Source organism: Arvicola amphibius, chromosome 5, assembly GCF_903992535.2.
Source record: "Arvicola amphibius chromosome 5, mArvAmp1.2, whole genome shotgun sequence".
In the NCBI taxonomy this organism is placed as follows: Eukaryota; Metazoa; Chordata; class Mammalia; order Rodentia; family Cricetidae; genus Arvicola; species Arvicola amphibius.
In genome coordinates, this window is record NC_052051.1 from 136185860 (window position 1) to 136199773 (window position 13914).

The 13914-nt window shown below is 44.0% G+C and overlaps 1 protein-coding gene across 1 annotated transcript; it reads right to left on the bottom strand.

Annotated features, from left to right (window-relative positions):
- Positions 1–441: 441 nt before the first annotated feature.
- Positions 442–13618, bottom strand: Grpel2 (GrpE like 2, mitochondrial). The gene is made up of 4 exons (XM_038330519.1): positions 13489–13618; positions 9919–10072; positions 8727–8808; positions 442–5801 (listed from the first exon to the last, which is right to left on the bottom strand). The coding sequence occupies exons 1-4, from the start codon at positions 13560–13562 to the stop codon at positions 5437–5439; spliced, it is 675 nt and encodes a 224-aa protein (XP_038186447.1). The 5' UTR covers positions 13563–13618; the 3' UTR covers positions 442–5436.
- Between the last annotated feature and the right edge of the window lie 296 nt (positions 13619–13914).

The window sequence follows — 13914 nt, forward strand, 5'->3', positions numbered from 1 at the left end:
ATTTCATTACACCAACAGGAACCCTAAGACAGTCCGTGTAATGATGGGGGAAGCTCGAGGGAGCGAAGTTCTAAGAGAGTATGTATTTTGATATGGGGACGGCCTGCTGAGGACTACAAGGTCTTAATTGGTTCATGGAAAATTGGCAAAGCTTTTCTCTGGAGTCTGAGTGTCTATGGAAGACTAATCAGTGTGTGCAAAGACTAACAAATGAGGCTTCCTCCTCCTCCTGGATGTTTACAGCTGGGATTGTTGGTCTCCAGAGGCCTTTGAGACCAGCTAATGTTTCCCCTGTGCTGTACCTAATGAACACCCAGTAGTAGAGGCAGCATTAGAGAACCCCACCTGATCCTGGCTTCACTATGTGTGTCTGCCTGTTCTTTATTCCCTCACCAACCCTAGCCAGGGTTCCAGGACCCAAGCCACAAAGGTCACAGCAGGTTAGCTTACAATTTATTTTTAATACAATCACTTAGCCGGTCTTCCCTTTCCCCTAGACTTTAGACAATCGTAAAAATGTGAGAAAAACTGTGATAATTTAAGTAACAAAACAGGAGAATTTACTGGAGTTTCATGTACTCCTCAGTGTCATGAATCATAACCATTTTGTAAACATGGAATGACTGGTGGCAGAAGTCACAGGTACCAGAACTGCCCTCAGTGTCTATGCTACCAAGTCTGAGTTCTACTACACTGTTGTGGCTTCCATGTCCCTTCTTTGAGCTTCTTTTATTATAGCTTCATCTCATTGTGAATTCATGATTTAAGTCTGCAAAACAGAATAAAAGAACCTAACATTGATCTACTTGCAAAAAATGTGTGGAGAGATCAGAACACTCTAGATAACAGAACTTTTAAAACAACAGTCTGTTCTAGTTCACTTGCAAGGACAGCAAGTAACTCTAAAATATACATGGCCCATTTTCTCACTGTTTCCACCTGTCAATCTTGTAGGAACGAAGGCAAATTCATATTGTGGAATTTCACTGTTCCTTAAACAGGCACTTAGTAAGATGGTAAAATAATGCCTTGCCAAGAGAATCTTTTGACTGCAGAGTCCTGGAAATAGAACCTGGGTTCTCTGGAAGAGCAGTTGGAATGCCCTTAATCATTGAGTCATGTCTCAGTCTACAATAAATAATACTTTTTAAGTATACCTACACATGGTGTACAAACCATTTCTAACTCCAGTTCCAGGGGCTCTCACACCCTTTTCTGGCCTCCACAAGCACATGGTGCAGAGATAGATGGAGACAAAACACACACATAAAATATGGTCATATATTTTTTAAAAATTTGGGGGCTGGAGAGATGGCTCAGTGGTTAAGAGCACTGGCTGCTCTTCCAGAGGACTTGGATTCAATTCTTAGCACCCACATGGCAGCTTACAACTGTTTTAAACTTGAGCTCCAGGTGTTCCAACACCTTCACACAGATACACATGCAGGCAAAATACTGTGTAAAAGATAAAAAAGAAACAATTTTAGAAAGTAGTATTTACTGCTCCCAGTACACTTTATACCATCTCCAAGTCTTATCTTTGTCTAGGTGTTTAGATCTGATGGAGGTCAAAGGGGATGGCTTCATTCTCTTGAGGGTTAACTTACCACCTGAAAATATGATTGGAAGTCTGAGATTAGAATATGCCGCCCCAACATAGTCTTTGCTATATATTGTGCTGGTTATTATTTTGGGAAACTGCAGTCACGGGAGTAGCTGAGAGACTGACTTTCCTTTTTTTAATGCAGTAGTTGAAAGGAAATGCACATTGGCAGTTTTATGTATCAAAGGGCTTCCCCAGACGTCTGAGACCACCCACACTCATCATAGTTTTGTCTTCCAGAAGGCCTCTTCTGTAGGTCAGGATGTGATCAAAGCACCAGTTTTCTGAGGCCGACTCTCAGATTTTGCACGACTATTGTGTTCACATAGACAACGGAGTTTGCTTTTCCTCTCATTCATCCAGTTTGTGCCAGTTTAATTGACAGTCCAAAGAATCTAGAAGGACTGTCTCGAGTCTGTCCTAAAACCGACTAGATTTTTGAGCTTCAGAGGCAGCAGGAAGGGTAACACTATATTACAGAATTGAAAGGCCTTCCCACGAGAATTCACTCCATCACCAGATGAGTAAAAGAAAAACTTGCAGGCCAGTAGGCGACTGCTTCTGGCTAATGCATGAAAGGGAGCCAGCCCTGAACAGAAATCCCTGGCAGCCTATAGTTTCCTGGCTCCAAGGTATACTTCGAGTCATTAACCACATTTCAGAGCCAGGAATGACAAGGTTTGACTGTTTGGACAAATGGGGAATGTAAATATCGACAAGGTTAATCCCAAGACAGGCCAGCACTGCTTTTCCCAGGCAGTTAACCAAGGCTATCCCGCCTGCCTGGCAGGGTTATATCAAGAGAACCTTAGTGCTCCTTTGGCTAACTTAGTAAAAGTAAAATCTTTTATACAGCATCAGTTAAGATGTAAAAAAATATACAGGTTCATAAAATTTACAAGGTTAATACATAAATGAGGAGATAGACGTTCAAACAAATATGGCTTAAGATGGATTTAAGAACTAGGAAACAAAGCTTGTCAGGGCTGGGAGCAGAGCTCAGTCGCAGAGTGCTTACCTAGCATTCTGGAGACCTTGCACTCAATCCCCAGTGCTAAAAACACAAATTAAGTTTGTTGATGTGAGAAGTAATTTGTCAGTCTCAACCACAAAGGAAAAAAGGCATACCTCAGCATTATTAGATGAGAAATTCATGGGAGTCCAGCACTTTGTCCATTAACCTTCCCATACAATGTAATATAAGATCCCAGGGCAAATCTGACCAAGGACAGGAGTAAGGGTTGGTGGAACCAGCCATTTGTAGGTAACTACCTACACAATTGTGTTTGGGTTTTTTGCTGCTGGTATTATCACAGGTATTTCATACCCAAGGGGCTGAAAATAACTCTGCTTATAAGGGAAGAGGATCTGCAGAACCCACACTCACCTGACACACACAAGTCTCTCTGCTGCTGAGTCTCAACCTGCTACCATCTGCCATGGAAGCAGATACTGCTACACGGGCCCCAGCATGTACAACGCTGGCTGCATAGGCGAGGATGCGACCAAGGCTTCTCTTGCTTCTATGGTGTTTTAACCACCAAACTGGGGGTGTGATGGTGGGCATGGGCCAGTAGGACTCCTATATGGGCAACAAGGCCCAGACCAAAAGCATCCTGATGCTGAGGTATTCATGGAGAGTGGTACTGTCACCAACTTGGATAACAGAGATGACACTACACCTTATGTAATGAACCACGTGTGGCCCTCCCTGGAAGAGCACTTGCTGCTTACCAAGGTTCCCTTAACCCCACACCAGTCATGAAGAGATGACCCAGATCATGCTCAAGATCATCACTCTAGTCATTCACACAGCCACCAAGGCTGTGCTGTCTGTACAGCTCTAATGGTATCACCTGCCTCATGATGGACACACACACACACTGCTCATCTACAGGAACTACTCTTCATGATGGACTACACACACGCACCCCCACCAGTGCCCATCTACAGGAACTACCCATGAAGTTCCAGAATAAACATGGCTACAACCTCGTCATAGCCAAGCAGGAAACTGATCTAATATCAAGAAATTGTGCCATTTTGCCCTGGATTTCCAGTAAGGCATGGCTGCTGCTGCATCCTTTTTCCTGGAGAAGAGTTATGCCCGACAGCCAGGTCATCACTATGAGCAAGGACCAATTGTGCTGTCCCCAGGCGCTCTTCCAGCCTTCCTTTCTGGGTATGGACTATTGTGGTGTCCATGAACTTATCTTCAAATCTACCATCAAGTGTGCTGTCAATACAGCAAAGACGTCTATGCCAACGCAGTGCTGTCTGTAGGTACCACCATGTACCCAGGCATCGATTACACCAGGATACAGATCACTGCTCTGGCTCCTAGTACCGTGAAGATCAACACCATTCTCCCCAAGTGCAAGTACTCCATGTGGATGGGCTGTTCCACCATGGCCTCCTGTCTACCTTCCAGCAGAAATGGTTCAGCAAGGAAGAGTACAAGGAATACGGTCCTTCCTTCATGTACTGCAAATGATTCTAGGTGGACAATGACGGAGCTGTGTTCACACCTTTTCTTGACAAAATGTGCATGGAAAAAAAAACCCTGAGACAACTTTGTTCTTTTTCTCAATTATAAATATATAATTTTTTTTTGGTGCTTTTGATTCAGGATTTAAAAACTGGAATGGTGAAGGTGACAGCAGCTGATTTGGGATAAGCATCCCCAAAGTTTTGCAATGTGGTTGAAGACTTCGCATTTTGTTGTTGCTAACAGGAAGTCCCTTGTCCTCCCCAGAGAAGCACCCCACCCTAATCCAGAAAGGAGGATGCCCAGATCATCCGAGTGCATGCAAGTGAGATGAGACAGCAGCATTACTTTTGTGTAAATTACATATTGCAAAAAAATTATGCAAAAAAAACCCCTAATACTTTGTTTTTAATTTTGAACAGTCAGCTACTGTGCTTGGCCCCTCATGTTGGACTCTCCAACTTGAGATTTTTGTTTGTTTGTTTCTTTGTTTTTTTCAAGACAGGGTTTCTCTGCAGCTTTAGAGCCTGTCCTGGAGCTAGCTCTTGTAGACCAGGCTGGTCTTGAACTCACAGAGATCCGCCTGCCTCTGCCTCCCGAGTGCTGGGATTAAAGGCGTGCGCCACCACTGCCCGGCTCCAACTTGAGATTTATGGAGGCTTTTGGTCTCCCTGGGAGTGGGTTGTGTTGTCAAGGCAGTCAGAGCTTACCTGTTCATAGACTTGAGATCAGTTTAGTAAAAGAGCACACCTTATAAACAAGAAAAAAGGAAGACTGGCCCGACCCTTTAGCCCTTCCAAAAGGAACAAGAAAGGGGTGGCTATAGAACAATGTGTGACCCCTAGCAGGGATTACAAGTAAAAAAGATGACTAAATAAAAAATGAAATAAAGTCTTGAAAAATCTCTCTATATGTCAACCCAAATGATCTAAATTTATACAAGGGTAAAGCTTTGTCAATCTAAGTACCTAAATGTCACACCAATCCCTACCATCTCCCTTTCCCATAAAATATAAGACACACGATGCTGCACTAATTCCAGAAATTAGTTGAAAACAAAAGGGATTTTGGATTCAGTCATCAGAGTACCAACTTAAATGATTTTTGTAAACATTTTGAAAAAGGCCATAGGACACTCGTCACATTGTTCAAATGTCCAGTGGCAGGATTTCTGATGAGACCAAACAGGCCACATAAACCAATAAGATACTGTAGAGATAAAGCCAATATGACTAAATCCAAAGTGGAGCACACGAAGGACCTCATGTATAATACAAACCAGCTTAATAAATAAAGGAGACACAGGTGCCAGAACCTGCGAGAGTTTCAGTTCCTGGGGGCTTGTTCATAGCCTTCTCTGAGACTCCACTGCGACTTCTACTTGGGCAAGTCTAATGGTGCGGCCATGAAGTTTGTAACCATCTTGCCGTACTAATGCCACAGTGCCAGGCTGTACCCCAGTACCTGCTGGCATGTGACAGATGAGTTCATGCTCATGAGGGTCATATTTGTCACCAATCGGTGTCATTTTCTCTAGGCCATGCTTGGCAAACACGCTCTTCAGCTTTGCTTCTAAAAGGGACAGTCCTTGAAAGACTTTTTCCAGAGTAAGCTTGTGGTCCTCAGGTTTGGTTCCTTCTGAAAAACACTTGGCAGTCTTCTCCAAAATGTCGGCCACCTCCACCAAGTCCTTACAGAAGCTCTGGATTCCTGCAGAGAAAACAGATCCAAGTCTGAGAACAACGCTGTCCTTAGGGGTAGAACTTGGGGTAGGCGAAGAGGTAGCTCACTTTATACTTAGTATTTCTGAGAGTGGGAAGGTTGCTATGCAGGACTTGGGGATCAGCTCAACCATTCAACCTCAACTATGTCTGTCTGTCTACTTGGAAATCGGGAAGAGATACAACTTGGGCTAGATACACCTATATAAAATAGACTAAAAACAGGCTTATCTTAGTTGTGCAAAGGCCACTCTCAAGAGATAAGCTAGGGCCGGGCGGTGGTGGCGCACGCCTTTAATCCCAGCACTCGGGAGGCAGAGGCAGGCGGATCTCTGTGAGTTCGAGACCAGCCTGGTCTACAAGAGCTAGTTCCAGGACAGGCTCCAAAGCCACAGAGAAACCCTGTCTCGAAAAACCAAAAAAAAAAAAAGAGAGAGAGAGAGATAAGCTAGGAATATTTCATTGGGAGGGTGGGGGTGAAGAACACAAAATAAGAAAAGCCTACACTATGCTAAGGATGGCGAGAGCCACTTGTTCGTGGCTGCCTAGATAGGAAGGTAAGGCACACTTACAGATGAGGTGAGTGTCCTTTCTAAGGCCTGTTAGGGAGACCTGGAAAAGGTCCACAGAAACCTTTTAGAGCAAGTGAACTGTTCCAAGCTGAAAGTAAAGCCAGTGTTCCCACTCTGATTGGGATAAGGAATGGTCACCACTGGACATCCGTGGCATATTGCCCAGCAGGGGCTGGTAAAGAGTAGACTTATCTATTGACATGTTTATAGCTATGCCAAGGTGGGCAGCCACCTAGACTAGTCACAGGCAAGCAATAAAAACACCGACAGGTAGACCTGAGAAAACTGACCAGATGTGGCAGACCAAAGGAGAGGAAGGAATTCTACTTTTAACTTCCCAGGGCACAGACTCTACTAGCAGAGTTTCTTGAGGAAAACAGCGGCACATCAGCCCAACAGCAGTATACTAGCAACATGCCTACTGACTTACGGGCATGCAGATGGGCTCACAAGGAAAAGAAAAAAGTGCCAGTGTCAAGCAAGAAAACAAGCCCCGACTGAGAGCAGACGCTGGGTTTTTGTGTTGGGGATTAAGCCCAAGCCCATGGTTCTGCCACTGAGCTACATTCTCAGTAGAAGTTTTAAAGCAGCAAGCTTCTGTGCTGATCTGCATACTGCCAGGGGAGACTTTGCTTCTCAATGAGTGAAGCAGTGGAAACTTGGCTAAACAGAAGCCCAAGTTCTTGTTGGAACACCGAAGAGCAGTTTCTGACTGCATTCTTATTATTGTATTATGATTATTTTGTGTGTGATACATGCACATGTTTGCCTCTACGTGCACCCTGGTGGGAGTCATAGGTCAATGATGGATATTTTGCTCTAGTTTTTTTTTTTTTTTTTTTTTTTTTTTAGATGAAGACTCTTCTTGGACACAGAACTAGACATTTCAGCAAACTGAGGAGTGTCCAGTGAGTTGCCTGTCTCCTCCCCACCCCAGCACTGGAGTTAGTCACACACCTGACTTTTTTCCCACATGAATTCTAGGTATCCCAACTCAGGACTTCATGCTTGCAAAATAATTCCTTTATCCACTGAGCCATTTCCCAAGTCCCAATTTAACTACTGAGTTAAAACTATGCTTGCAAGGAGGTCAGATAGTTGTCATGACATATCACTTAAAAAACATACCAGGTGTGGTAGCTCATGCTTTTAATTCTAGCACTTGGAAGGCAGAGGCAGGAATTTCTGTGAGTTTGAGTCCAGCCTGATCTACACAGAGTTCCAGGTTAGCAAGGGCTACATAGAGAGACGTTGACTCAAAAGACATGAACCAAAAATCAAAACCAAATTATACTTTCCTTCTCCCTCCATGCTCATCTCAACCCCTTCAGTTTCCTAAGTATCTCTGAGGGCTAGGAGGAAACTCCATAAGCAATTGACTTCTGTAGTGTCCTTGGCTGACATTGTTTTAAGTCAATAAACTGGCAGTTAGTTAACATGAATTCATTCCTAGATGTCTAACTAGTGCTAACTCAGTGTTTGACTTCCAGTGTCCATCCACCTTACTCATCAAGCAGGTCGGACATCAGAAGTTCCCCCATTGCTAAAACTGTTCTTCTTGGAACAAGACATTTCCATAGCTCAGCAGCCAACAACTTTCTTCTGTAAAAGGCCACACAGCAAGCAATTTAAGGTTTGTGGGACAAGAGGCAAAAGTCAAAAATTTTACGTTTTGTAAGTAAAAAGAAAATAAGTTCATATGAATTTTAAAAAAAATCATGAAATTCAAAACTACTAACTGGCAGCTGGCTATGATCTGTGGAGCTTTGTTATAGACTTGGATACACGTGCACACATGTGCACAAGTGCTCGAACACACACACACACACACACACACACACACACACACACACACACACTCACTTTCAAGTTTTAGCTTCCTTCAGGCTGTTCTATAAAGAACCGACTTGCAGAGCACTGACAGCAATAAAGGATTCTTGTCCACAGTAGTATAGACTTTCCCTGTGCATACAGACCAATGCTGCTTACATCAGGCAAACTTTAGCATTCCTGGTTATGCACTGCTCTTTGGATTTTCCTCTTGAATGTTGCAATGATTCACTGCTTTATCAATGACTAAAAAATATTATTTGTATATACACTAGAATGTTGGAAATGTAGCAACTGTACATCCTCAGAAAAATAAAGGCCAGCATTATTATACAATGGTTAACATGACACCATTTCCACGCGTAGCAGAGAAAGCCTGTGGGGAGAGTGGGAGGTATGGGATGCATCAGTTAGGGGTCTCGGGTGCATTTCTACTACAATTAGTTTATAAAAGTGCTTACAAAGGTACATGCCCTTCAACTAAATTTACTACATTATGAATCATCTCTCACCAAATATCTTGGCGTCTTCCACACATCTCTGAGTTCGTCTCCTTATGTTTTCACAATCAGCGACAGCTCTCTGGTATCTCAGCTAAATAACAAAAGCAAAATCAAAGGTAAGAAGTCAGTGGTAAAGAATGCTTTTACTTTATAAATCTTGCCCTTGTAATAGAGCTCAGTGATAGAGTACTTTCTCAGCATGCACAAGGCCCTGGGTTTAGTCTTCAATAGTCGCTGTTTAAAAACAAATTAGTCTGAGACCGGCTGCTCTCCAAATTTCCAAAGCAGTAATCTATTTACTCTTTAGTAGCTTGTAAGTAATTACAACTAGCTTGAACACATCACTTTTCAAGTTCATTATCCAAAGCAAACAATTTCACATTTAGGCAACACTGCCAACCTTTCTTTCATGGACCCGGACTCTAACATGACAAAGACTAAGTTTCAAAAACTTATCACTGCAACTGGAAAGATGTCTCAGATATCAAGAGCACTGACTGCTCTTGGGTCCTGAGTTTAAATCCCAGCAACCACATGGTGGCTCACAACCATATGTAATGTGAGATCTGATGCCTTCTGGCGTGTAAGCAAACAGGCAGACAGAACATAACGTATACATAACATAAATCCTAAAAACAAAACAAAACCAACCAACCAAACAATAACCAAAACCTATCACCCATTTCAAGGCAGTTAACTCATCCTGTTTGTTCCTCTTTTCTCTTTAGTTTCTGGGTTCTTTAATTGCTCTCATAAGACTGCTTCCCAGCACCCTGCAGTCCTGAGGGACTTTACTCCACCTTGTAATTATTCTGCTTTAGCTATCTCTTCTCACAGTGCTCAATCACAACTATGTCCAGTAGGTCAGATGTTCTCTGCTTACCAGAGTACAAAGACCTCACACACCCAGCAAATATTTATTCTCTATCACCTGACAGGCACCACACCACCTTACTGCCAAACCATCAGTTATCTAAGGGCTGGGAGACAGAGGGAAGCAAAACAAGGCACTACGCTTAGCAAGTGGCTTTTAAAAACCAGACTTTTTTAAAATAGGCCCAGCAAGAGAATAGTGGAAGAAGAGGGGTAAAGAACCATTTTAAAGGAAAGTTCATTTAAAAAAAACAAAAAACACAAAAAATTCTGCTTGAACATTTAAATCAGAAAAGAGATAGTAAATAACATAAAATCTATTACTCACTGTTAAATCCTGGACTTCTTTTTCCAGTTTAACAGCTTTTAGCCTTAAGGCTTGCTCAGCAAGGGAGGGACCGAGTACATCAGGAGGGTCCTCAGAACTGCAGTCTTCCCCAGCAGTTCTTTGGGTGGCAGTGCTGAATGGGTGTAGCCATCCCCTAAGAGGGTGAGGTAGGGCAGTGGCACACAATGAAAAAATGCCACCATACAAAGGCAAACCACAACAGTTAGAGCCCCCAAAGCACCCCACGCTGACTCTCCATAGTCTTCAGTCTTGGTGACAGATGCTATGAAGTCCTAAGCTTTCTTCTGCTTCATCTGCCTCACGTTTTTTAGATTTTAAAGTGCTCTTAAAAGTAGCATTAAAGTGAGAAAAACGGCTCAGCAGTTAAGAGCCCTGACTGCTCTTCCTGAAGACCTGGATTCAACTCCAAGCATCTAAGCAGTGGCAACTCACCACCACCTGTAACTCCAGTTCTCCGGGATCTAATGCCTTCTGTAGGCAGCAGGCGCACAGTTGGAGCAGACATAATGCAGGCCAAACTCCCATACATTTAAAGTTTTAATGATATGCAGTTGTCATGCCACACAATTTACCATTTAGAGCGTACAATTCAGCATTTTTACCATGTCCAGAGTCTGTGCGTGAAATCACAATTTCACAACACCTTTGTCACATAAAAGGGCTGTATTTCACATCATTTACCACTGCCTCCTACACTGTTTGCCCAGGTAAACCTAATGATATTTTGTTTTCTATAGACAAGTCTTACGGATGCTTAATGTCAACAGAATCATAATAGATGGTCACTTAGAGCAGTTCTTCACTTAGAATGTGTTTCAGTTCATTCATGTAATTGTGATAAGAGGAAAATACCAAAAAGTTTTTTTTTAATTAAAAGTAATAGGAATAGAATGAATTTACTGACAAGCAGGAAATATTAGGTAACAGAGGAGTAAGAAAAGAGTGTAAGGAACTCTCCCCTGAAACACAGGAGCTAAAACTAAACTGCTGGCTTCTCCACCCCAGCCCCAAAAAGGTCACATCGGCTCTTCTCCCCTGAGAAGCGACCATCACCAATATCTGACTAGACAGATGTTAGCTAAAGATAAAAATGTCTTAACTAGAAACTTGCAAATCTCAGCTTCTGTAAAAACTGCTTACAGGATCCATTCAAGAGCAGTTTCAAATAGGCATTTTAAGAAGGGACAGTCCTGGCTGGGCAGTTGTGGTGCATGCCTTTAATCCCAGCACTTGGGAGGCAGAGGCAGGCAAATCTCTTGTGAGTTCAACACCAGCCTGGTCTACACAGCGAGTTCCAGGATAGTTAGGATGACACAGAGAAATCCTGTCTTGAAACTTCTTCCCACAAAAAAAAAGTGTAAACAGTTCCACAAGCCAGTTTGCTTGCCAGTGACATTTTGATATCACGAGCTCAAAATCCTAAGCACAAAACATAACTTCTTCCTAATAAGCACACAACTTGTGAAGAGGCGAGATGACATCTACACTGGCACAAAAGAACCCTAGATTATAGCCAGGCAGTGGTGGCGCACGCCTTTAATCCCAGCACTCGGGATGCAGAGGCAGATGGATCTCTGTGAGTTCGAGGCCAGCCTGGTCTACAAGAGCTAGTTCCATGACAGGCTCCAAAGCCACAGAGAAACTCTGTCTCGAATCGCCCCCCCCCCCCCGCCAAACAAAAAACAAAAAACCAGAGGCAGGCGGATCTCTGTGAGCTCGAGGCCAGCCTGATAGACAAGAGCTAGTTCCAGGACAGGCTCCAAAGCTACAGAGAAACCCTGTCTCGAAAAACCAAAAAAAGAACCCTAGATTGTTCTCCTTCTCACCACATAAATGAGAAATAGCCTCTCTCTGCCTATAAGTTTCCCCATCGATTGACAAGGGAAGGAGATAAACTTTCTGTTTCTGTCCTCCTTGCCAGTTGACTTTGCAATAAAACTTTTCTGTTATATATAAAAAAAAAAAAAAAAAAAAAAAAAAAAAAAAAAAAAAAAAAAAAAAAAAAAACCAACCTTGGATACAATGGGCAGAGGAAAGTGAGCCCTTGCTCTTGGTATCACTATAATACTTGATAATTGGTTCAGTTCACACAGAAACGTAGACTTGGACCTTGTTTAGAGCAGCTCTTCAACTGCGGCAGCTCTGACCTCTAGTTTAAGAAGTTCTCATTATACCTCCTAGACCCAAGTGAAAAACTTACAAGGTTAATCAATCTGTGGGTTTGAGAGCTCTTTAAAGCAAACAGTTTATTACTTATACACACAGACATATACTGGACAGTGGTCACTGAGACGGCAGACATTATAACAAAGGCTTAAGGGGATTGGGGTATGGGAGTCTGCTTTAAGAAAAGAGAACTTTAGGCAGAGCGAAGAGCTGGCTTAGTGTCACAATCAAGGGCATTTCCCAGACTTTACAGGCTGGTCCTGAATTTTATTAAGGGTTGATATCCAATTGAACCATGTATCCAATTAGGATACACGGTCCTAACTAAATATTTGGTTCAGAAAATATAGTTATCATAGATATGTCTGGGGGCAAATTATACACAGCCAAAAAGACCAGCCCTCCTGGAAAACCACATATATCCTGGAAAAACAGAAAGCTGGTCAAAACGACCAGTTTGAAGAGAAGAGGCCAACGCTCAATCACTCCTTCAGAAGAAACTAGTCTTTATTTCCTTACCTCACCCAACAAACTGCCGAAGGTAGGAAAACAAACCACCCCGCCCTAAGCATTGAATTAAAGGCCTCACAGCTCTGGCATGGCGGGTGTATTATAGATCAGGTGCATCAAGACCGGAAAAAGGATGACAAATGGTCACCCAAATTTCCTGGACTTCCCTGCCGCTAACTGACAAGTCAGAATTCTTGGACTTTATAGACAGCCTTAAAAAAAAAAAAATTCTTTCTCATGAGTATCCCCCGAGAATAATGAACAGTGTTCACTAATACAAAAACACCTGTTCGAGAACCGCGACTGGTTTCTAGGCGGGGTAGCTTCCTTAATATTTGCTTGGAAAAGTTGGTAAATTTTCCTAAATTCTAGATTCCTCAAGTTATTAAACACGAAATAATAAAAGGCGACTACCCATAGTTCTGTAGGCCACTGACGGCACGAATTTCACAGTATCCCTAAGACTGGTGGAAGGGGCGTTTGGAGAACGGTCCTTTGCTCTCCTTTTACACGCAAGTAAAACTATGTTCCCGAGAGCAGGAGAGTGACTGGACCACATGGAGTCTGGCTAAGAACCCCACGACATCCTTGGAAGACACAGGCGAGCAGGGACTAGGGATGAGTTACGTTTCCGATTCAGTGCTGCTTGGCTCCTACCTCCTAGGACGTGGCCTCGGATGCACTTATCTTCCCTGACCGGGAAAAGCGCGCCGATGGGCCTCAGCCTCCTTTACAGGAGACGCGGCGTGGACGCCGGGTCACGGGGCCTGCGGCCGGTCCTCGCTGGTGCCGAGTTAGCCCTCGCCTTCCTTCCCACAGCTGCCCATCGCCGCGCCCACGCCACGGCCTGCCCGGCCCCGCCGCCCGGCTTACCCGCTCTCTGACACAAGCCCCGAGGCCAGGAGGCGCTGCAGCCGCTGCACCGCCCACAGCGACCGCGCCGCCATGTTCCAGACCAGGACGCCGACAACGCGCACGCGCGCTCGAGCCAAGCGGAGAGACGCGCTCGCCGGAAAGTCACGCCTTTCCCCCGAGCTAGGCAGGGACTTCCGGTTTCCTGTGCGCCACACTGCTCTTCCGGGCCAGGCTCCGTAATCTGGGCTCTCGGGGTTGAGATGGTCAGGAGGACGCTTGTCCTAAGAGCTTCATAGTAGAAGCCAAGTTCACGGTGAGCGAGGCGGCTCTCACCTCATTCTCGAGGAGCGCCTATGAGATGACAGGCAATAAATGTAAAATGTGAGCAGTGCTTAAAGGCGAGGGGCACGCGCTGTGAAAGATCGACGCCTAGGCCGACGAGTC

Coding starts and splice junctions, on each gene's coding strand:
- Grpel2 (XM_038330519.1), bottom strand. CDS start 13,562: ATGGCGGCGCGGTCGCTGTGGGCGGTGCAGCGGCTGCAGCGCCTCCTG. Junction 10,073..13,488: donor GGGCTTGTGTCAGAGAGCGG/GTAAGCCGGGCG, acceptor TCACCCTCTTAG/GGGATGGCTACACCCATTCA. Junction 5,802..8,726: donor GGAAGACGCCAAGATATTTG/GTGAGAGATGAT, acceptor TTTTCTCTGCAG/GAATCCAGAGCTTCTGTAAG.